Raw genomic sequence first — 22,910 nt, 5'->3', positions numbered from 1 at the left:
CAAAAAAACTATGTCAATTGGACATGCTTTGATACTATATATGCCCTTGAATTTTTACTAGATAACATTTTTGCTCGCTTTGGGGATTCCGTATATCGTCAGCTGTGCACCACTTATTGCGGACCTGTTTTTGTATTGCTATGAGTTACAATTCATGACAAAAATAAGCAAAGACCCATCGAAACAACATCTGATAAACAAATTTAATAATACTTTTAGATATTTGGATGATATTTTGGCTCTCAATAATGACGACTTCAGTATGTATATTAAAGAAATTTATCCTGTTGAACTTACTTTAAATAAAGCTAATACTAACAATGACCAATGCCCTTTCCTCGATCTTGATATCTATATAACTAACGGAAAGCTGAATACTAAAATTTATGATAAAAGAGATGATTTTTCATTTCCTATCGTTAACTATCCATTTTTAGATGGTGACGTTCCCTTGTCACCATCTTACGGTGTTTATATATCTCAACTTGTACGATTCGCTCGTGTATGTAGCAATGTTTTAGATTTTAACGAGAGAAATTTATGTATTACTGAAAAATTATTACACCAGGGTTTTCGATATCACAAACTAGTCAAAACATTTACTAAATTTTATCATCGGTATAAGGACATCATTCGTAAATATAGCTCAACATGCAGACTTCTTATACGTTCAGGTATTTCACATCCAATTTTTTATTGAAATATTCTTTATAAAGCACAAAGATGTCAGTATTCACCTCAAAAACTAACAAAACCTTTGAATAGACTTATTAAGAAGGGATATAGTTACGATACTGTTGTCAGGTCATTAAAGATTGCATATTTTGGCGTTAATATTGATTCACTTATAGGGTCTTTGCATCGGAACTAAACACATTTATTCAAAAACCAGTTGTTGACATGACACGGGTTATGTTCGTCTCATATATGTTATGATGGTATCATACTAAACCCCTAACAGGAAGGATTGTGCCTGATGTTTATATGATGAAATCATAATCTTTCAGTCAGTTTAATTGAAGTCTGGAGCTGGCATGTCAGTTAACTGCTAGTAGTCTGTTGTTATTTATGTATTATTGTCATTTTGTTTATTTTCTTTGGTTACATCTTCTGACAACAGACTCGGACTTCTCTTGAACTGAATTTTAATGTGCGTATTGTTATGCGTTTACTTTTCTACATTGGCTAGAGGTATAGGGGGAGGGTTGAGATCTCACAAACATGTTTAACCCCGCCGCAGTTTTGCGCCTGTCCCAAGTCAGGAGCCTCTGGCCTTTGTTAGTCTTGTATTATTTTAATTTTAGTTTCTTGTGTACAATTTGGAAATTAGTATGGCGTTCATTATCTCTGAACTAGTATATATTTGTTTAGGGGCCAGCTGAAGGACGCCTCCGGGTGCGGGAATTTTTCGCTACATTGAAGACCTGTTGGTGACCTTCTGCTGTTGTTTTTTTTTCTATGGTCGGGTTGTTGTCTCTTTGGCACATTCCCCATTTCCATTCTCAATTTTATTAATGTCATGATCAACAGAACACGGATTAATATGAATTGTAAATTATTTCCTTTTTGATGAAACAGTTTAATGAGATATTTATGAATATGTATATGAAATAAATAAGTACGTAGGCACGTAAAAAGAGTCAATGGTCTAGCACTACTCAATCACATCTGAAATTTGAAGAGTGCTATGCTCATTTGACTTGAGGTATAATTCGCCGTTTCAGAATCTAATGCATTCTGGGTAATATTTCCAAAAGTGTACACCAAAGCATCGTGATTGGTTAAAAACGTCCTAAACAATGGAAATTCAACCAATGACGTGACGTTATTTTCATTTTGGGGTACGAACAATAAAATTACCCAAGTTTCATACGATGGCATTGGATTATGCATGAACTTCAGCTAACCTGTTATACATTTCTAGGACTATGATTGTCTTAAGGATGTACTTAGGTGAGGTTAGGTGAAAATTAATAAATTAAGAAGTTAAAATTGATATTATAAGCAATTCATAAAAGGTTTGGCAAATATTTTATGCTATATTACGGATAACCACTATATTACGGATAACTAGCTTTATAAATTTTGATGATTAATATCATTGCTTTCGAAAAAGAATCTTGGCTATACCACATTCGGCAATCCTCGGTAGAATCCGCTACTCTCCTTCTATCTAGATGAGGGTACGGAATCGGCCGAGTTGAGACGAATGGGCTATACCACTGAACTTGACAGCGTTGTTGTGACCGGCGGGAAAGTTATCACGACGTTGTTGCGATTAAAACTTATTTTAACGTAGTTTAGCGCCTTATTGGCAAACGTCCCGTCTGCCATTAAAAATCAATGTTTATTGCCTATATTGAAAAAACAAGCACATGGACCCCCAGTTTTTTCTTTTGCAATCAATTAAGTAATGTTAAAAGAACGCTTCGCCAAAATTTAAAGGAAAAATCAACGATCAAATTTTTTCTGCACCTCTGAATAGAATCAAAAATATTGTCAATTTCTTTATTTCACTTATAGTAATATTAATTCAGAAAATAACAATTTAGTTTAACCTTAAGTTTTTTACATTATGTTGATGCCATGGATCTAGGGATCATTTCACAAAAAACCTGGTTAAGTTATGACTGTTTGTTCAAAAGTATTGCTACTTTCCGTAAAAGTCCTTATTTATGGAATTTCTGGGTTTTTACCTCAAATATGCAAATTTCAAACCAAATTATCTGAAAAAGTAAGTCATGAAGGTATATTTTTCTTTGCATATTTCGAAAGTACACATTAAAATTGACCTTGTACCAAACTTTCAAGAAAAAATCAACGAGGGATCTTTACTGTATCGTATGCCCTTAATTAAGGGACGACATCAAAAGTTCAATGAAGGATAAGAAACTTAATTCGCATGGTTTTTTGACTGACCCCCACTTGCAGCACTTTCACCCCCCCCCCCCCCCCCCCCCAAAAAAATTATTTGATTTAAGTTTACTATCCTAGATCGATCTTTTGATGTCGTCCTTTAAAAAACGAAAACAAAATGAAACTACAGTTGGTGACTTCACTTCAAAACAAAGGGAACAGTTTGGAAGTCTCGTATACTGAAATGTGACAAAAATAAATACTTGTAGATTTTATTAACACTGCCATGTATGTAAATATTTCTTCGCCTTTTTACGAACACAAAATTCAAGGATCACACATTTGCCTTTAATTATCTATATATACGGAAATTGCTGTACTCGTGAATATTAGCACCGACTGTTATCGACGGCTTACTTTACACTAGTAAGTTTGTCTTATGGGTAATTGATTTTTGCTGTTGATTCGTTGCTGTCGGGTGGACAAATACATGAAATCTTTGTGCCATCATCAAATATATTAATGGCTATACTAGTATCTCGGGTAATTTAAACCCTTTTTTGTTCCCATAGAAACAACTCTTCGTTAATCTGAGCATGGAAGGAATACTATGCATCACGAACTATAAATGAGGATACAAAAAATGAAAAACTAAGCGAAATTGTGAATCCCGCATTGCACGAAAAAATGTGTTGTATTTTAGTAAATAACACTTGTTCTCGGTTGATTGTAAACACGTAGTAGTCCATCATGCATTGTTACTCATTTCGTGGATTGGTCAAAAACCTAGGTAAAAAATAAATTGCGTCACATGTAAATGAACAATTACATGTGAGAGAACATAAGTATGCTAATTTATGCATTTCCATATAAGGTAGTGGTCCCGACCTGTTTAAGGATAAAAATAAGCTAAAAATATTGATAGGTCATGGACCTCCTTTTCGAGATATTTGAGATTTAAAATATGGCGGGAAAAGGCTGACTCGGACTTGTACCTTTTATTTGCATTGATATTATTTCGGTCTCAAAACCAAAGAAAGAAAATCAAGAATCTTCTAAAATTTTGGTAAATGCCTTTTCATGAGCTAATAAATCTTATATGAAAAAATAAATGGGTGTTATGGGGCAAAATATTTTACATTGTATTGTATGAAAAAACACCAAGGAGTTCGAACATTTGACACAAATTCCAAAACCTCACCTAAGTATATCCTTAAAGCAACAGCGTGGAGACCGTGTATATTTTCCATGGGCTTTTAAAGGCATGGTTTATTTCAATACGCGGATATATGCGGTGTTAGGTCCGTTTGTAAAAAACAACACGGTGTTTAAGAAAAATCAAAAAGGTTTCAACAGAAGAAAAATTTGATAATGAAAATTAAAATATATTCATTAAAACATTTTAAAGTAACACATGTAACACGTTATTAATGGTTGCATGCATAGACCAATGGAAATTTGTTGCAAGTAATGAAAACTCGATCACTTTGATAGGCCACTAATCAAATACCACATGTTAAGGTAGTCGGTTAGATAACTTCGTCACACAGTGTGCTAGTGACCTAATACAATATAAATGGGAACAGTAAGATAACTTCGTCACACAGTGTGCTAGTGACCTAATACAATATAAATGGGAACAGTTAGATAACTTCGTCACCGAGTGTGCTAGTGAGCTAATACAAGAAAACCAATTATTTATATTACATCTGAAGTCATCTGCTTAAACGTACTGTTTGTCTTAATCAACATACAGAAAGCTATAGACAATTGCACGACTAAAAAGAAAAAAATGTGAGGTTTCTTCAAGCATAGTGGAAACCTTGTAAGTTACAGATTTATCGTGAACTGTAAGTCGTTGTTTTATGCGTTTTTTGGTCTACAATGTTTTATTGATTGAAAGTTATAGAATTGTAATTGTATGTTGTTGTTATAAGGGCCTTATCCTATGATGAAACAACCGTCAGCTTTTAAGAATAAAAAAAAAATGGTTTCCGGTAGTATTATATTTGTTTTTGATATATTTATCTAAATGCATTTTAAGTAGAAATATTTTTTATATCTAAGTGTATTTGAAATGTTAAAAACGGATGTAGTTACCCTTCTGAAAGCAAAATACAATAAAATAATAGTTGTAGATACGCTGTGACAATCTATCAAAAGTATCATACGAATGTGTTAAATGCTGTTCCCAGCTATCACTACATACAATTAGATCATCAATATAAGCATAACAACAGTTTAAATCTTTTATAACATTATTGATCATTCTTTGAAATGTAGCTGGTGCACTTTTCATGCCAAACGGCATTACAGTATATTGAAATAAGCCATCTGGTGTAACAAAAGCTGATATTTCACGAGCTCTCTGTGTCAATGGAACTTGCCAATAACCTTTCAACAAATCAAATTTGCTCACAAATTTTGCTTGACCAATGTTATCAATACAATCGTCTATCCTTGGAATTGGATAGGAATCAGATTTTGAGACTGAATTTACTTTTCTGAAATCAGTCACGAAACGAAAGGTTTTATCTGGTTTTGGCACAAGGAGACAAGGAGAGCTCCATTCACTATTACTCGGCTCAATAATATCATTGTCAAGCATATATTTAATTTCTTTTCTCATAGCTTCAAGTTTGAGTGGATTAAGCCGATAAGGATGTTGCTTAATTGGAGAAGAATCTCCTACATCAACATCATGACAAACAGCAGTGGTTTTGTTTGGCACATCTGGAAAAAGATTTTTAAAAGAAAATACCAAAGTTTGTATTTCTTCTCTACGATCAAAAGACAGATGTGCAAGTTTTGAGTCTAGATTTGACACAATTTCAGAATTTTTCAATCTAACTGTCTCTTCCATAGTTTTAGAACTAAAAGGTGGTTCAATTACATCTGGTTTGTCATGATTGTTCTCAAATTTAACCATGCCTAAAGTGGCAACTGGTTTACTCTCACATTCATTAGTACGCTCAAAATATGGTTCTAACATATTAATATGACACACTCTGTTTTGTTTACGCCGACCTGGAGTTTTTACAATATAATTCAAATCATTGATTTTACTCTCTATTGTATAAGGACCACAATATTTAGCCTGTAAAGGATGTCCAGGGACTGGCAAAAATACAAGTACCCTATCACCAGGCTCAAAAACTCTGTCCCTGGCATCTTTATCATACCATATTTTCATCTTGTTCTGTACATGTTTTAAGTTTTTCTGAGCAATTTGACAAGCAGTATACAATTTTTCTTTAAATCTAGATACATAGTCTAAAAGATTCAAGTCAGTATGTTCAGTAAGCCACTTTTCCTTAATCAATTTTAACGGTCCCCTTACAGTATGGCCAAATACCAACTCAAAGGGACTAAATCCAAGGGATTCTTGAACAGCCTCTCGGACTGCAAAAAGTGGAAAGTGAACTCCATCATCCCAGTCTCTGTCAAATTGAAGACAAAAAGTTCTAATCATGTTCTTCAATGTTTGATGAAAACGTTCTAAGGCACCTTGAGATTCTGGATGGTACGCACTTGATCTATACTGAGCAATCCCTAACTGGTACACGACTTGCTGAAATAAACCTGACATGAAATTTGATCCCTGGTCGGACTGTATAGACTTAGGAAGTCCTTCTAATGTGAAAAATTTGATGAGTGCTTTGACAATAGTAGGTGTCTTGATATTTCTTAGCGGAATAGCCTCAGGAAAGCGAGTGGATGTACACATGATTGTCAATAAATACGCATTTCCAGTTTTGGTCTTTGGTAAAGGTCCAACGCAGTCAATTAGAACTCTGCTGAAAGGTTCGTCAAAGGCTGGAATAGGCAGAAGTGGGGCTGGTGGTATTTTCTGGTTAGGCTTACCAACAACCTGGCATATATGACAGGATTTGCAGTATTCTGTAACATCATTTCTAAGTCTTGGCCAGTAGAAATGCTGCAAGATTTTAAGGCAAGTCTTTCTTGTACCTAAGTGTTCAGCCAAGGGGGTGTCATGGGCAAGACCAATAATTTCTTGCCTATAAACTTTAGGCACCACCACTTGGTATACTACTCTCCATTTCTCTTCTGTGGTAGCATCAGGAGGCCTCCACTTCCTCATTAAAATGCCGTCCTGATGGTAATAGCATTCGGCCACTTTGTCTGCTTCCTCCTGTGGTTGAGCCCTCTTGCGGAGCTGACGAACCTCAGGGTCTTTATTTTGTTCTTCCAAAAGGTTCTTTCTGTTTAATGAATGGCTGTTTACATCTGGCCATGGCATAATTACACTCTTGTTGACATTAGGTGGTCTTATTATGGCCTTTTCTGAGCTACCAGGACCTTCAATATCTGCTAGGAAAGTGTCAGAAAGGTCCATGTAATCAAACTGGTTTTCTTGCAAATTCTCATCTTGTTGTTTTCTAGCCATCGCCCTAGTTACAACACAAGCTGGATACAATTCAGCATCATCTTCAGGTAATTTAACATCCACCACTGGTTCACTGGTAACAATTGGTTCAGCAACCACTTAGTTCCTTGCTAGATCATTTCCTAGCAATAATGTAACACCCTCTACAGGGAGATTAGGACGAACACCTACAATAACTGGTCCAGTTATCAAATCTGACTTCAGCTAAATACGATGGAGAGGAACATCTATACAACCTAACTCTACACCTTGTAACAAAACGGAGGCACCAACAGAAGTCTTCTCGGACAAAGGCAACACACTTTCTAACAATAAAGACTGAGAAGCTCCAGTGTCCCGTAAAATCTTAATAGGCTGAAGAGTGGTGTCATCAACAATAGAAATAAACCCATCAGACATAAAGGGTTTATATTCTTCCATGTAATCACAAAAACTGGACTTAAAAGCCTGACTCGCAGGACATTCCAACATACTGGTAATATAAGATGTCGTACACGCACTGGAATTCGGCTTATTATCTCGTTCATTCTTCTTCTGGAGTCTAAAACAATCAGCCATCAGGTGACCATTCTTCTTACAATAAGCACAAATCAGTGACTTCTTTTCAAAAGTATCAAATTTTGGACTAGACATATTATAACTGGACTGACTCTTATTCTGTGCAACAGGCTTACTATCAGTACGCTCAGTGCTTTGATTTTTGTAATTTCCACTTGAAGTATTAACATTTTGACCCTTGAAACTTCTTTTATGTGAAAGGGTATAATTATCTGAAATTACATCAGCATCGTGAATTGTCCCAACAGTTTTGTCATCTAAATGTGTTTTAAAGTCTAAATGAACACATTGTTTGAACTCTTCTAATAACATCAATTGTCTTAGGTTATCAAAATTGTTATCTGTTTTCTTTGAAGTAAGCCATTTATCAAATAGATCTTCTTTTTCCCGAGCAAATTCCACATAGGTTTGCGAATCAAACTTTTTATAAGATCTAAATTTCTGTCTATATGCTTCTGGTACTAGCTCATAAGCTTTCAAAACTTCCTGTTTCACCGTGTCATAATCAGAACTTTTTTCTGATGGAAGTGCGGAGTATATTTCAGCGGCCTTACCCTCTAAAACACTTTGTAGTATCGTAGTCCAATACGGCATTGGCCATTTCAAATTATTAGCAATTTTTTCAAACTGTGGAAAATATTTATCGACTGTTTTTTTCACAAAATTTGGGAACCAAACGTATATTTTTTGCTGCATCAAAATATTCTGATTTCGACTGGACTTTAGTGTTGCTTTCTTCTTTGACCATTTCAATTTTCAGTTTCTCCATCTCTAGTTTTTCCATCATTTCAAGTTCTGCTTGTTTTAATTTAAGTTTATCTTGTTTCAATTTAAATTCATCTTCTTTTTCTTTTTTATCCATTTCCAATCTTTCCTTCATTTCTAGTTCTTTTAATTTAAGTTCATGTTCTAATTCAAGTTGTTTTAATTTAAAGGCGTCAACATTTTCGACCTTAAGTTCAAGAGCCTCTTCACCTAAAATTTCTGCGTCAACTAATTTGTCTATAACCAAATTTTTTATAATTTGTTTTCTCATAGATACTTTAAAATCTAATTTCAGATGTTTAGCAAGCAACACTAATTCCTCTTTCTTTAAATTATCAAACCCCTCCAGGTCAGGCGTTTTCAAAAATTTACCGGCATCAAATGCCATTTTGTAGAATTTTGTTGGCTAGTTATAATAACAATAACTGAATAAATTTTGAATAAGATATTTTCAGTCTCCCGGACGATCCCCCAATTTCTGTTACGGCCAGAAATAACCTTTCAATTGTAGCCAACAAAAGACACAAATCAATAGTAAAATTTAACAATATTTATTATACAAAAGTTTACAAGAAGTATTACACAAATATTACTGTCAACTTAACTGTCAAAATATGAGTCCAATCTTTTATCTTTATCTGTATCCGGATATCTTTCGGAATCCAATCTGAATATTACGGTCACAATCCAGTATGATGTTGTTTGTAGAATAAAAATGTCAATCCAAATGCTATGAATATTAATGTCTATCGATGTCTAAGTCCAAGTCCAAGAGTGATTGTTTAACTTTAGTGTCTGTATATATATAGTTGTCATGGACGATTCTAGAACAGTCTATAATGGAACATCCTAGAAAGTTACAATAGAAGTTTCTAGTAAAATGTAGAAGTTTATATAACACATCTTTTATTAGGATCATTCTTGAAAGTTCCAATCATTCTGTAATTGTTCCAGTGTTTTCTAAACTGCACAGTTCTAAGATTATTCTGTAAACAACTATCAGGCCACACAACACAAATCAGGCCAACATAAATAAATACAATAATTACAATATCATAACAACATCAAATATAGTTATCAAAGGTACCAGGATTATAATTTAGTACGTCAGACGCGCATTTCGTCTTCATAAGACTCATCAGTGACTGCTCATATCAAAATATTTATAAAGCCAAACAAGTACAAAGTTGAAGAGCATTGAGGATCCAAAATTCCAAAAAGTTGTGCCAAATACGGCTAAAGTAATCAATATATTTGCAAATATAAGAGGTAAACTACGACACAATATAAACACAACATTAAAAATAAAACAGATATTTCATAATTTTGTTTTAAACGACTCAATGTATCAAAATACAAAACATGATCTAATAATTTAATCTAAGGAAGATAACGCATAATCAATTCATTTCATTGTTTTCAACATAATTCTATCTGAATCCATGTAAGAATAAAACTTTGTCACTAGGCGAGGATAACAACCCAGTCCCTTCAAGACAAAGGGACTGTATCGTAACCTTTTGCTACCGACATTTGACCTGTAGTGAAAAAGTTAGGGTTACTATTTAAAAAATGCATTGTGAAAAAATGAAGCATGGATTACATTTGCAATTGTCCCTTTATTACTCTACCATAAAATTATGTAAAACATTCAACTTTGAAAAAATAAAGTTATCGTATTGTCGAAGGGACATGATTCCAGTATGACTAATCTTGTTATAAAAGGGTGTTTCTGTGGCTCAGTTGTGTAAATAGTTCCTATATTTTTATCATTAGACAGTCAACACTGATTTTGTGAGTTCAAATTTTATTGACCAGGAATGTCTCGTTACCCCTCGAAGGTCAGTTGTTTTCTCCGGGAATTCCGTGTTAATTTGAAATCTATTACCACCACTCGGTCGATGCCACTGCTGGTAGAAGTTTCGTCCCCAATTGTATCACCAGCCAAGTAGTCAGCATCTCGGTGTTGACATGAATATCATTCCTATGGTCATTTAAAAAAAGATTTACAGATTTTCTTTCCCCAGGCATAGATTACCGTTGCCGTATTAGACACAACTTTTTGGAATTATGACTCCTCAATGCTCTACAACTTTGTACTTATTTGGCTTTAGATCTATTTTGATCTGAGCGTCACTGATTAGTCTTATGTAGACGAAACGCGCGTCTGGCGTATTAAGTTATAAACCTGGTACCTTTCAAACTATTCCGTCACCAATAAAAACTGGTCGCCACACAAAATATGGATGTAAATGGCGTCAAAACACCAACAAAACAATCGATCGATTCAGGTGAAAAGGAGGGATAAAAAAAAACCCGACCATACCATGGTAAAAAAACGAAACAGATTTATTTCTAGGGGATATTTTTATGTATTTTGATCCCTTCAACAAAATATACGGAAATATAGTATGACTGTCAATAAGACAACTATGTTCCAAAGTCTAAATGAAATTGATGTTAGCAGCTGTAAGCAACCTTATGGCTTTCAACAATGAGAAAAAACTTTGTTATAAAGTTATCATAGAAACGTGTTTATATGTGTACTTTTTAAAATTATAAGGAGGTATGGAACGAGCCAATGAAATAAAAATAAGTGAAACACTTTATTGGAATATGAAAATCCACACTTTTGATCAATTTTTCTTTCCCGGTTAAAGGTTTTAGGTATAAACAACGTGAAAGTAAACCACGTGAGTCACGTATTTTGTGTGAGAAGTTTCATTTGACTTGACGTCTACCTAAAACGATTACCTATAGCAAACAAAGAAAAGTAGAAATATGTAGCAGAACAAAGGTTTTATTATTTACATTATTGCTAAATTGTTTTACCTGAAATCGATGAGAGTCAATAGTAGTATAACATGTATACAGACGTTTAAAACTCTTAAACACTATTTTAATATACAATCAAGATATAAAAAACTAATGGATTCCAATAAAATCCAATAAAATCCCAACGTAGCGATAATGAATTAAATATTACAATAGTTTTCCATTTGGTGATTGCTGTAGTTGAGCTTTTGATTTTGTTTGTATAAATTGTATAGGTTGTATAGGTTGTATAGACTTGTTTCATTTTCTTTGGAGTTTCGTATAAAACTACGAACAAAGACAATCACTAAAGAAGTAATTTTCATATGGTTTTATTGACGTTTTTACATTATATTTTGACATAGCTAAAAACGATTCTTCTAGTTTCCGCAATAGAAAATGTCTTCAATGAAGGATGCACCCAGCCCAACACCTCAATAACCATACATAATCCTTGTAGTATACTTACACATGTGCATAAAATTAACGGTATCAATTTTCTTGCACCAGATGCGCATTTCGACAATACATGTCTCTTCAGTGATGCTCATGGCCAAAATATTTGAAATCCAAAGCTTATATAAAAGATGATGAGCTATAATCCAAAAGGTCCAAAAAGTATAGCCAAATCCGTGAAAGGAATCAGAGCTTTGCATGAGGGAGATACATTCCTTAATTTATAATAATTGCTATCATTTTGTAACAGCATATTTTAATAACACAAAAACAATCCGTATTTTCATGCCAGTACAGAAGTACTGGCTACTGGGCTGGTGATACCCTCGGGGACTAATAGTCCACCAGCAGAGGCATCGATCAAGTGATAGTAATAAAATTAACGGTATCAATTTTCTTGCACCAGATGCGCATTTCGACAATACATGTCTCTTCAGTGATGCTCGTGGCCAAAATATTTGAAATCCAAAGCTTATATAAAAGATGAAGAGCTATAATCCAAAAGGTCCAAAAAGTATAGCCAAATCCGTGAAAGGAATCAGAGCTTTGCATGAGGGAGATACATTCCTTAATTTATAATAATTTCTATCATTTTGTAACAGCATATTTTAATAATACAAAAACAATCCGTATTTTCAGGCCAGTACCGAAGTACTGGCTACTGGGCTATTGATACCTTCAGTCCTACGTCATCATTACTCACGAGACACATAATACTGTTGTTCCGTAGAGTCCCCAGTCAAAAGTCTTTAAATTACTCTTCATCTAACCATCCCGTCTACAGAATCATATTCTTCATCTAACCATCCCGTCTATAGAATCATATTCTTCATCTAACCATCCCATATATAGAATCATATTCTTCATCTAACCATCCCGTCTATAGAATCATATTCTTCATCTAACCATCCCGTCTATAGAATCATATTCTTCATCTAACCATCCCGTCTATAGAATCATATTCTTCATCTAACAATCCCGTCTATAGAATCATATTCTTCATCTAACCATCCCGTCTATAGAATCATATTCTTCATCTAACCATCCCGTCTATAGAATCATATTCTTCATCTAACCATCCCGTCTATAGAATCATATTCTTAATCTAACCATCCCGTCTATGGAATCATATTCCTATCATTATGATTAAATATACATATAAATAGTTAGTATCTGCCAATGGAAAAATAAATAGATAAACAGCATATTTAAATACATGAAGGAAAACCAATTAAAATACTCCAATGATAAAACGATATAAAAGCTTTCTGTTTCCATTCAGTGTTAGTTTAATAAAAAAAAAAGTTTTTTTTATCAGTTCATTGATGCACAATTTATAGAAATATATCATAATATAAAAAGAAAGAACGACATATCTAAATTTTAGCGGTCTTTTAGCCACCATACAAGGCAAATAATACAATACACAACAAGCAATCAATTACATACATGAAGATAGAGATGAAGAACTATAATAAATCATGGTAGTAATAAGCAGATTTATAAGCAAAATAAGCAGATTTATAAGCAAAATAAGATATGTATTGAAACTTAAAATAAATTAAATGTAATTTCAGCATGCTTAGAAAGATGGTAAAATGACTAGCATCAAAGATGTTTTCAAAATCTAAAACCTGCACTTTCAGTTCGAGGTTACGCGAGGTTTAAACCCAGGTTTAAGCCACCATTTTCTACACGATGAAATCCCTTTACTTAGTTAAGAATATGATTGTTGTTGCCCGTTTGTTTGATATATTTGATGTTTTGATTTTGCCATTTGACTGATATAAGCTTGTTTTTTTCTAAATTCGTTATACCATGCATTAAGCAACAGCTGTATATTTCAAAATAAATATATCACCATAGGTTGGTGTGCGCACCCTAGGTATATTTCCAACATTAAAATATTTAAAATCATATTTTCAATCTTTCTGATGAAGTTTTGACTTGATTCATAAAATAAGTGTATGATAGTATAAACACGAAATGGAAATCGGTTACTTGAAATGTTATGATATACTTTGAAGGTACTTCTTATCTAGGCTTACGTCACCAATTCTATTTTAAAGGAAAACGCAAGTAGTCAATTATCAATTATAATGATACGTTGATGACTCCATGTTAATCGTCGGATTCGTAAGATTTTAAATGAAATCAGATTTCATAGTATTCTTATACATATACATAGCTAAGGAAATTGATGAATATCAACCATAAGCACAAATAACGAAGACAACCACACCCCAATAACTTATATATTATATATCAATGACAATAGATATAGGAAGATGTGGTGTGAGTGCCAATGAGACAACTCTCCATACAAATAACAATTTAAAAAGTAAACCATTATAGGTTAAAGTACGGCCTTCAACACGGAGCCTTAGCTCACACCGAACAACAAGCTATAAAGGGCCCCAAAATTACTAGTGTAAAACCATTCAAACGGGAAAACCAACGGTCTAATCTATATAAACAAAACGAGAAACGAGAAACACGTATATATTACATAAACAAACGACAACTACTGTACATCAGATTCCTGACTTAGGACAGGTGCAAACATTTGCAGCGGGATTAAACGTTTTAATGGATCCAAACCTTCTCCCTTTTTCTGAAACAATAGCATAACATCACAACAAAGAAAAACATACGATAAAATATCAATTGGCAGACTTAACTCAATCAAAAAACGTATGATTAAACAATGAACGAATAAATTTGATCTGCGATATCTGAATACAAATGCACAGTTAATTAAATATTAGAGACAAACATTCATGACCAAAAAGCTAACAAACAAATTCAAAAACAGGACATGACTGAGAAATATTTAACCAATCAATGTTCACTTTAGAAAAAAACCGGTTTTTTTATAATCTTGAAGTTTATACAAATGTTGTAAGAATAAGTGAAGATATTACAAATAATCAAAGCTGGTGTACAGACAAGATCCGTATAAATAAAAAATGACAAAAAAGCATTATAAACAGTATCAACAGGTCGAATTAACAAGAAAATACGATTTGAGAGTACTCGCAGTTACTGACAGCTAGTTAAAAGCCAAAACCAATTAATAATAAAAAATCATGCATCAGAGACTAAAATCGACTAAAACACATCACAGGGATTTAGTATTTTAACGTCATTAATAGTCAAAGAAGACATGACTTGTGCAATGCCAAAAATAAATGTACTAATTCTACTAGTGAGAGCAATATTTCACATTAGACAACCATTTGACTCAAGGAAATATACTTCACTTTATTATGTGTAAAAAAAATAGTTTACTATATATGAAAAAGACTAAAAATTATACTTTACTCCTAAAAAGGGTTTTGTTTGATAAATGAATGATTCTGAATTCCGATAGTTATTCTGGGAAACATAATATATTAACAATCTTCGGTTACTTTGAACTAGCTAGTTAAAACTGCCAGTACTCTTAGATCGGTGACTTTGTGTCAATAAATCTTTTTAATATTGTTAATCTATTTAGTGCATTATTCGATGTAAAATGTTATAAAGTTATGAAGGTACAAGTATGGTTTTATATATGGCCATGGAAACATGAATATCCGTTAAGAGAAGCTATATAGTGTTTTAATAAAGTGGACGAAGATGTATTATAAAAATATCATGTTAAGAATAAAGATAATCTAATATAGTGACAAATAAAGGTTCAAATAGAGAAAGAAAATAGATGAAAGGAAACGCAATCTCATTCAAGAAGACAAAAGCTTTGCTCATTGTTGAAGGCCGTACGGTGACCTATAGTTGTTAATGTCTGTGTCATTTTGGTCTTTTGTGGATAGTTGTCTCATTGGCAATCATACCACATCTTTTTTTTTTTATATTATAAAGTCAAATGAATCGATATTTATCGTTCCTTTTTTATGAATATAGGTAATATAGTCATAAGATTTTAAATAACTTAAAGTGAAAATATCATGTAAAGAAAGAGAAATTGAAATAGCTAAGAAATATTTAAACTTATAATAAGTCGATGACAACCTGACAGGGCCATCAAAAAACGACACACGACAAATAGACAAACAAAAAGAATAATCCCAAAAATAGTGAACTCCGAGAAAAATTAAAAATGAAAATTCCTTTATGAAATGCTCAAACACGGTATTTTTTTGTGATTTTACTTTTTACATATTGCAGAGACTTTTTCAGTATCTAGAAATTCTTTGATTGTTCTTGCTACAAAAAACGACAACGACAATCTTCAAATACACGCACGAAAAAATGTCTTCCTTCTTTCTTCAATTAAGGTGTATGTTAATCTCAATCTCACGAGTTTTTGTGTTCCGGAAGTCATTATAAGTTGTACAAACGAGCTACGCTTGAAATACACGCATTGTACTAAAATGTGCAAAACCATTTAAAAAACTTAAATGAGAAATTTACATTTATGGTTTAAAACAAGCATTGCTTCTCTTGTCAACAGGATACATATACTTCGTCTCAACCGGTTTCAATTATTCATTTTCTCGATTAGGACAGTTTCCTTATTGATCCCTTGACTTGCGAGATAGATTTGTAATCAAACATTCTTTAGTGATGCGTATGGGGACAATTTTAATTGTACTTATTAATTTTCTAGCTATTTGTGTTGCTTTTCAACAAACTGTCTAAGTGCAATGTTTGACAAATGTTCTTATTCTGACAGCTTCGCTTTACGATCGAAGCCGATTGATTGTGTTTGAATGTTTGGTAAAACCTAGCAGCTTTTAAACGAATCAAGAACGTTATTCAATGTCATGTTATTTGGAAGCTCAATGCTTACTGAAGGACTATTCTTACTGAAAGACGTTCATTAGCTTTTTATGCATTGTAAAGAAATCATACTTTAGCTGTGTACTATATATGATATTTCAGTTTGAAGGACTCACTTATACTGTGAATTCAAAACATTTTCCATATCTTAATTGTTCCTAATTGCAAAAGAATAAAGGTTTTGAAAAAATGAAAAACCCGCATTTCAAATTTCTATACCATTAAATTTATGCAGTCTTAATCGAAGAAGACGGTAAACAAAATACAACATAGAAAAGTCTGCAACACCGACCCCATCTAAAGTCCTAAGTAACCTCGTGTTCTCCGGAACGATACAAAGATCCTGCTCCACATGTGGCATCACTCGTGTCGCTCATTCATTTCGTTTGATATATTTGAGATTGTGATTTTGCCACTTGATATGGGACAATCCGTTTTTAATTTTTCTTGTAGTTCGGAATTTTTTTTATTTTACTTCAAAATAGTTGTAGTTGTAGTATTTTTGAAAGAATTTTAAATTGTAATGCGATTATATAACACAAACATAAAACTCAAAACTTTTATTTTCAGAGCTGTTGTCCTCGCCTTCAAATTACCAGGGTTCGATTCAAAGTTAAACCTTACAAGAGAGGTGGTTGTTGGTATCTACAATGGAACAATCCGATGGTGGAATGATACACTCATCCAGCAAAGTAATCCCCACTTTACTTTCCCGTATCATCGATTAATTGTCTTAGCAAGAGCTGATAAATCCGGAACCACTTCGCTGTTCACCGAAGCACTGTCTTCATTTAGTCCTGCATGGGATAATACCTATGGAATATTTTCAAATGGTGTAAGTTCGGTTACTGGAGTTCATGACAATTGGGAACCAGATGTAATAACTTATTTTGGTAAAACATCTGCTGGTGTTTCAGGAATTTTAATGTCTTTCGATTATTCAATTGGGTATTTATCAACTGGAAGTGCAGAAGAATCTAGTTTGCAAACAGCATATCTCGAAAACAGAAAGGGTTTCTTCTGTCAGGCAACTGCACATAATGTGCAAGACTCAATGGATTATTTTGCACAATTGAATTCAGATTTTACATTTTCCTTACACAACGCAGATAGTGAAACGTCATATCCGATCGCTGGATTCACTCATTTCATTGCATACAAGACATCAATGTCAAGCTGTCTGTCTGCCAGAGAGTTCATACGATATGTACACTGGTTCATGACAGATCCCGAACAACGTCAGGTTTGTATTGCCTATGGTATGGCCCCACTGAGTACAAGTATGGTGGCCAGAATCACTGAACACGTGCTTAAGGAGTTTACGTGCCAAGGACAATCTGTTTGGGGTATGATGACAGCTAATATTGCAGCTGAGAATGAGCAGCCCGAGACGTGGCTAGTCCCTGTAGCTGTTTCTATTCCATTGTTTATTGTCGTTGTTCTTAGTTTTTCTAGTTATATATGCTTTCAAAGAATCAAATTTTATAGAAAAATCAACAATGATGATTGGTTGATTGCTATTGAAGATATTATATTTTATTATGACCAGAAGGTTCTGAATTCACTTAAGTCTAAGTTTATTAGCGGAAAGTCAATATTTTCTCTTAATTCTTCAACGCAGGCTTCAGACTGTCCAGAATTAATTCAACAAGTTTTGCAGTGGCCAGGAAAATGGAATTGCGAAACAGTAGGATTACGTTTATTACAAGTACAACAATTAAAAAAAATTACTCGACCTATGAAGGCGAAAATGCTGATTATGAAAGATAAGTTTTTTCATAATAATGTTGTAAGATTCTTTGGATTGGCGGAGCTAGACTCTGATCATTATATTATCAGCGAATATTGTGGTAAAGGTCAGCTGATCGATCTTTTACAAAACGAGAAATTTAACATGAGTAAACAACTTAAATTGTCTATATCGGTCGACATTGCCAGTGGAATGCATTACTTACATTCTAAAAATATAATCCACGGCAATTTGAAGTCAACAAAGTGCCTTATTGATTCGAAGTGGACAGTTAAAATATGTGATTGGGAATACAATACTTTGATCCTATGTCAAGATGAAAATTGTAATTCTTTACACTCACTTCGCCAAAATAACCGTGTGGAGGAAACAAAATACGCAATCAAATATCAAGAGTTTTGGGTTGCGCCAGAGATAATCCGAATGGAATATAAATGCAACCCTTCAACTGCATCTGATGTGTATAGCTTCGCTATCATATTACAAGAGATTTACACACGAGAGGATCCTTATTCGGAACTGGCCGATTTAATGTCGCCGGAAGATGTAGTCAATGCCGTAGTTCAGATTGGCGGTATTCGACCGAGACCGAACGACGATATGCCTATCAGTGTTCGTCAGTGTATGGAGATCGCCTGGGGACATTCTCCGGAGGATAGACCCAACTTTGAACAGATAATGAAAATGCTAAAAAGATCTAGTCCCACTACTAAATCGGTTCTGGATTCTATGATGGAAACAATAGAGGAATACACGGTTCTTCTAGAGGAAAGAATTGACGAAAAGACAGTGGAGTATAATATGACAATACAACATTTACAACACATCTTAAATACATACCTCCCGAAACCAATAATAAATTCTCTGACAAATGGTAAAACAATAGGAGTTAGACGAATAGGACCCGTTGGTTTTATATACATTGACGTGAGAAATTTTCATTATCTAACTGCAGGAATAAAGAAAATAAATAATAAGATAAAAAGTATAGAAAATTTTCATTCTAGATTAACGGGTCTAGCTGAGGAATTTTCGGCATTTATCTACAGTATTAGTTTTGACTCTGTTGTATTCATACTTGGCATGGATCGTGCTGAAAAGGGAGCTAACTCCATTCCATTTGAAACGGCAAATATGTGTCTTCAACTAAACAAAATTATCAAAAATAAAATACGTCCGAAAGATTTGGAATTCTCAATATGTGCCACTTTTGATGTTTTACATGATAAAGTTTTAGATAAAAGTGGACGTTATCAGATTTTCGGAAGTGCATTAGACAAAGTGACTACCATTGCAAAAGCTGCCAAAAATTTACATGTTTTCATATCTCTACCTTTATGTGCTAAAATTAAAGCATATGATTGCTTTTTGGTGACTGAAGTTATCGATTCACAGGTAAGATGTCTTTAAAATCATATCCAAATTAACATATTTAAAGTGTAATACATTAAAAAAATATACAGTCAAACGATTCAAAGATCATGTATCCCCTAACGGATCATTTATCTTAAGATATGATGGTGACTTCTTATTTTCAAAGACGTTTCAATTCATTACTGTGATCACAAATGCGTAATTTGGTTATAGTTTGGTAGATGGCATCAATTCATTTATTAGTTTATTCCTATTGAGTTATCAATCACAAGAGTAATTATCAAACATTTATCACTACGTTCTGTAGTTTCTTAGACTTTTCGGTCTAAGACAATATTAATAAAGTAGCTTCTGGAGAAATGAAAAAGAAATGAACATTATCATTAAGCTTTACGTCTATTTTATTGGTTCATGTTGATCAATCGGCGTCGTTAAACTTGAAATACTTGCATATATTGACTTACCACGGGGTGATGGTTATGCTTAACTTTTGCTTATGTGTTGTTGTTTGTTTTCTTCGACTTGTAGTCATGAATTGTTCTTTTAGTATTTTTACTCATTTTATACATCTACAATTTGACATCAAGTGTAGGATGATTACTAAATTTAACAACAAAATAGAATACTCCTATTATTCCATGGTGTGAACTTTCCATTTCTAGGAAGCAAACAATAAACGACGCTTGCATATAAAATGTAAGTTTATTTTGTAAATGCTGCAATATTTCCTATCATGATTCCTTTAATACTGCTTACAAAAACAATCGAATTAATGGATCTTAATGATGAAGTTAAAAAAAAATCTTTTTGAAGTTAGGGTTTTCAGACACAGCCATTGTTTGTGGTCATTATTGAAAAATCTACGTCACAGATATCATGGAGATTTATTTTATCTTTGTCGTAGCCAATATTTCATTCTCACTCTTAAAATATTACAGCACCGAGAGTGACTCGTTTATAATATTTTGTGTCTACTGGCATCAAGTATTTTTGCATTATATACAACTTCGAACATTTTGTATAATTGCAAAATGATGACTGTATATAATCGATACTCAAATAGCAGAAAGTGTATTTTCTCGTTCTCTTCAAAATTGTCAAGTGTGTTCAATGCTCTTCAACTTCGTTCTTTGTTTGGTCTTTTAACTTTTTTTTATTCGAGAGTCATTGATGAGTCTTTTGTAGACGAAACTCGTGTCTGGCGCAATTACAAAATTTTAATCCTGGTAGCTACAATGAGTTTATTCACAATGATTTCAATTTAACGTATTTGATAAATGCGATAATGGGGATATCATAGTAAAATAAATTTAGTTTTTTCAATCGGTTAGGACTTTCAGATGCACATCTCCTTACAATGTTTTCTCCGAATTCTAATATATACGATTCTCTCTAAGCACAACAACAACTTTTCGACTCAATAAGAGTCAACACAATTTGAATGGCAAGTAGATGTAACCAAACAATTCTATAACAATACAATAATTCTTTCGTATATTCAACCTCTCATTTTTATTTCAGATTTAAATTATTTCAAACTTTCGTTGTAAAATTTATTTTATATGTTCATGTTGTTAAACAATTGTCCCAAGTATAGAATGACACGGTTGTCATTTTAATGTTATATTTAACAATGCCATCAAAGTGCGAGGTTTGGCATGCCACAAAACCAGGTTCAACCCATCATTTTTTTCTTTAAAAATGTCCTGTACAAAGTCAGGAAAATGGCCATTGTTATATCATAGTTCGTTTCTGTGTGTGTAACATTTTTACGTTGTGTTTCCGTTGTGACGTTTGTTTTCTCCTATATTTGAGTGTGAATTCACATTACTATAAGACGTGTCACGGTACTTTTCTATTCCAAATGTATTTGGTTTTGATGTTATATTGGTTATTCTCATCGGATTTTGTCTAATGCTTAGTCCGTTGCTGTGTGTGTTACATTTTAACGTTGTGTCGTTGTTCTCCTCTAATATCTAATGCGTTTCCCTCAGTTTTAGTTTGTTACCCCGATTTTGTTTTTTGTCCATAGATTTATGAGTTTTGAACAGCGGTATACTACTGTTCCCTTTATTTAACCTGCAATTCGTAAATGATTTTTTATATACTTTTCTGATGACTATATATATATATATTATTCTAGGCAAATTTCACGCGGAGGTCCTGCAACTTCCATAATGTTAAAAAAAAAACAGATTGATTTAACAAGGAAAACAAAAATAATCTCTTTCTTTAGAAAATCACACGTTGATGTTCCAAAGACTTTTTAAGTTTTAATCTAAATCATTTATCCTTTACAGTTTAATGGTCAAAATGTTTTTCGGCTAGAAAGACGAAATGAGACTATTATAGAGGAAGACATAGATATTTTGACTTTAGATGAAGACGATGAACATGCAGGGTCGGTGGATTCTGGACTAGATGTACGAATAACTCAACTAAAGGACAGTGTGGATGATAAAGTGTAGATGAAATGTTGTTGAAAATGTTTTATTTTTATATTAAAAAGAGGATAGAAGAGATCAAACATAGATCTGTACTATTATATGATACTAGACATCAAGAGTCCAGATATTCATACTACAGAATTTGGAAACGAATTTTCAAATTTAAATCATATGGATATTTTTTTATCCTTTTTATTCAATAAACATGAAATTGAAACGCTGTGACATTTATTTAACATTGAAAAAGTTTTTAGTTTACAATATTAAAGGATGTTTGAGAATTTTAAACATTCTATTTGGTAATTTTCAATCAAAATTGCAATGCGTGATATTTATTTACAGAAATATATTTTGAAAATCATTTTCCTTTAACACTGTGATATAAATATGTTTGATAACGAGCAATTACTTTGTTTTAAGGTGGTACCCAACACTTTCACTAAAATTTATTTGGCTCGTTTAATTTTCATAAAATTTTGACAAAGAATTTACATTGACCCTTTTACAAAAATATAAATATTTCAAAAAATTTGAAACAACCATTTTATCAGAAAAATTACACTGGATATATAACAGTTTGACAGAAAACTAATTTTGATCATTGAGAAGCTTAATATTTCCTTAACAACACAACGTCATTAAAACGTTTAGCTGATTTTACAGAGTTATCTCCCTGTAGTGTTAGGTACCACCTTAA

The 22,910-nt window shown here is 33.0% G+C and overlaps 1 protein-coding gene across 1 annotated transcript in view; it reads left to right on the top strand.

Moving 5' to 3' along the window:
* Nucleotides 1-22,430, top strand: part of LOC139524877 (atrial natriuretic peptide receptor 2-like) — a 38,036-nt gene extending 15,606 nt beyond the window's left edge. The window contains exons 2-3 of the mRNA XM_071320012.1: nt 17,213-19,787; nt 22,067-22,430. Of these exons, the coding sequence (XP_071176113.1) occupies nt 17,213-19,787; nt 22,067-22,234 (2,743 nt within the window). The 3' untranslated portion in view covers nt 22,235-22,430. The remainder of the gene's footprint in view (nt 1-17,212; nt 19,788-22,066) is intronic.
* Nucleotides 22,431-22,910: the final 480 nt, after the last annotated feature.

This window comes from Mytilus edulis, chromosome 5 (genome assembly GCF_963676685.1).
Source record: "Mytilus edulis chromosome 5, xbMytEdul2.2, whole genome shotgun sequence".
Classification (NCBI taxonomy): domain Eukaryota; kingdom Metazoa; phylum Mollusca; class Bivalvia; order Mytilida; family Mytilidae; genus Mytilus; species Mytilus edulis.
Note: the sequence above shows the minus strand (reverse complement) of the source record. Positions and strands in the feature narration are given on the sequence as shown.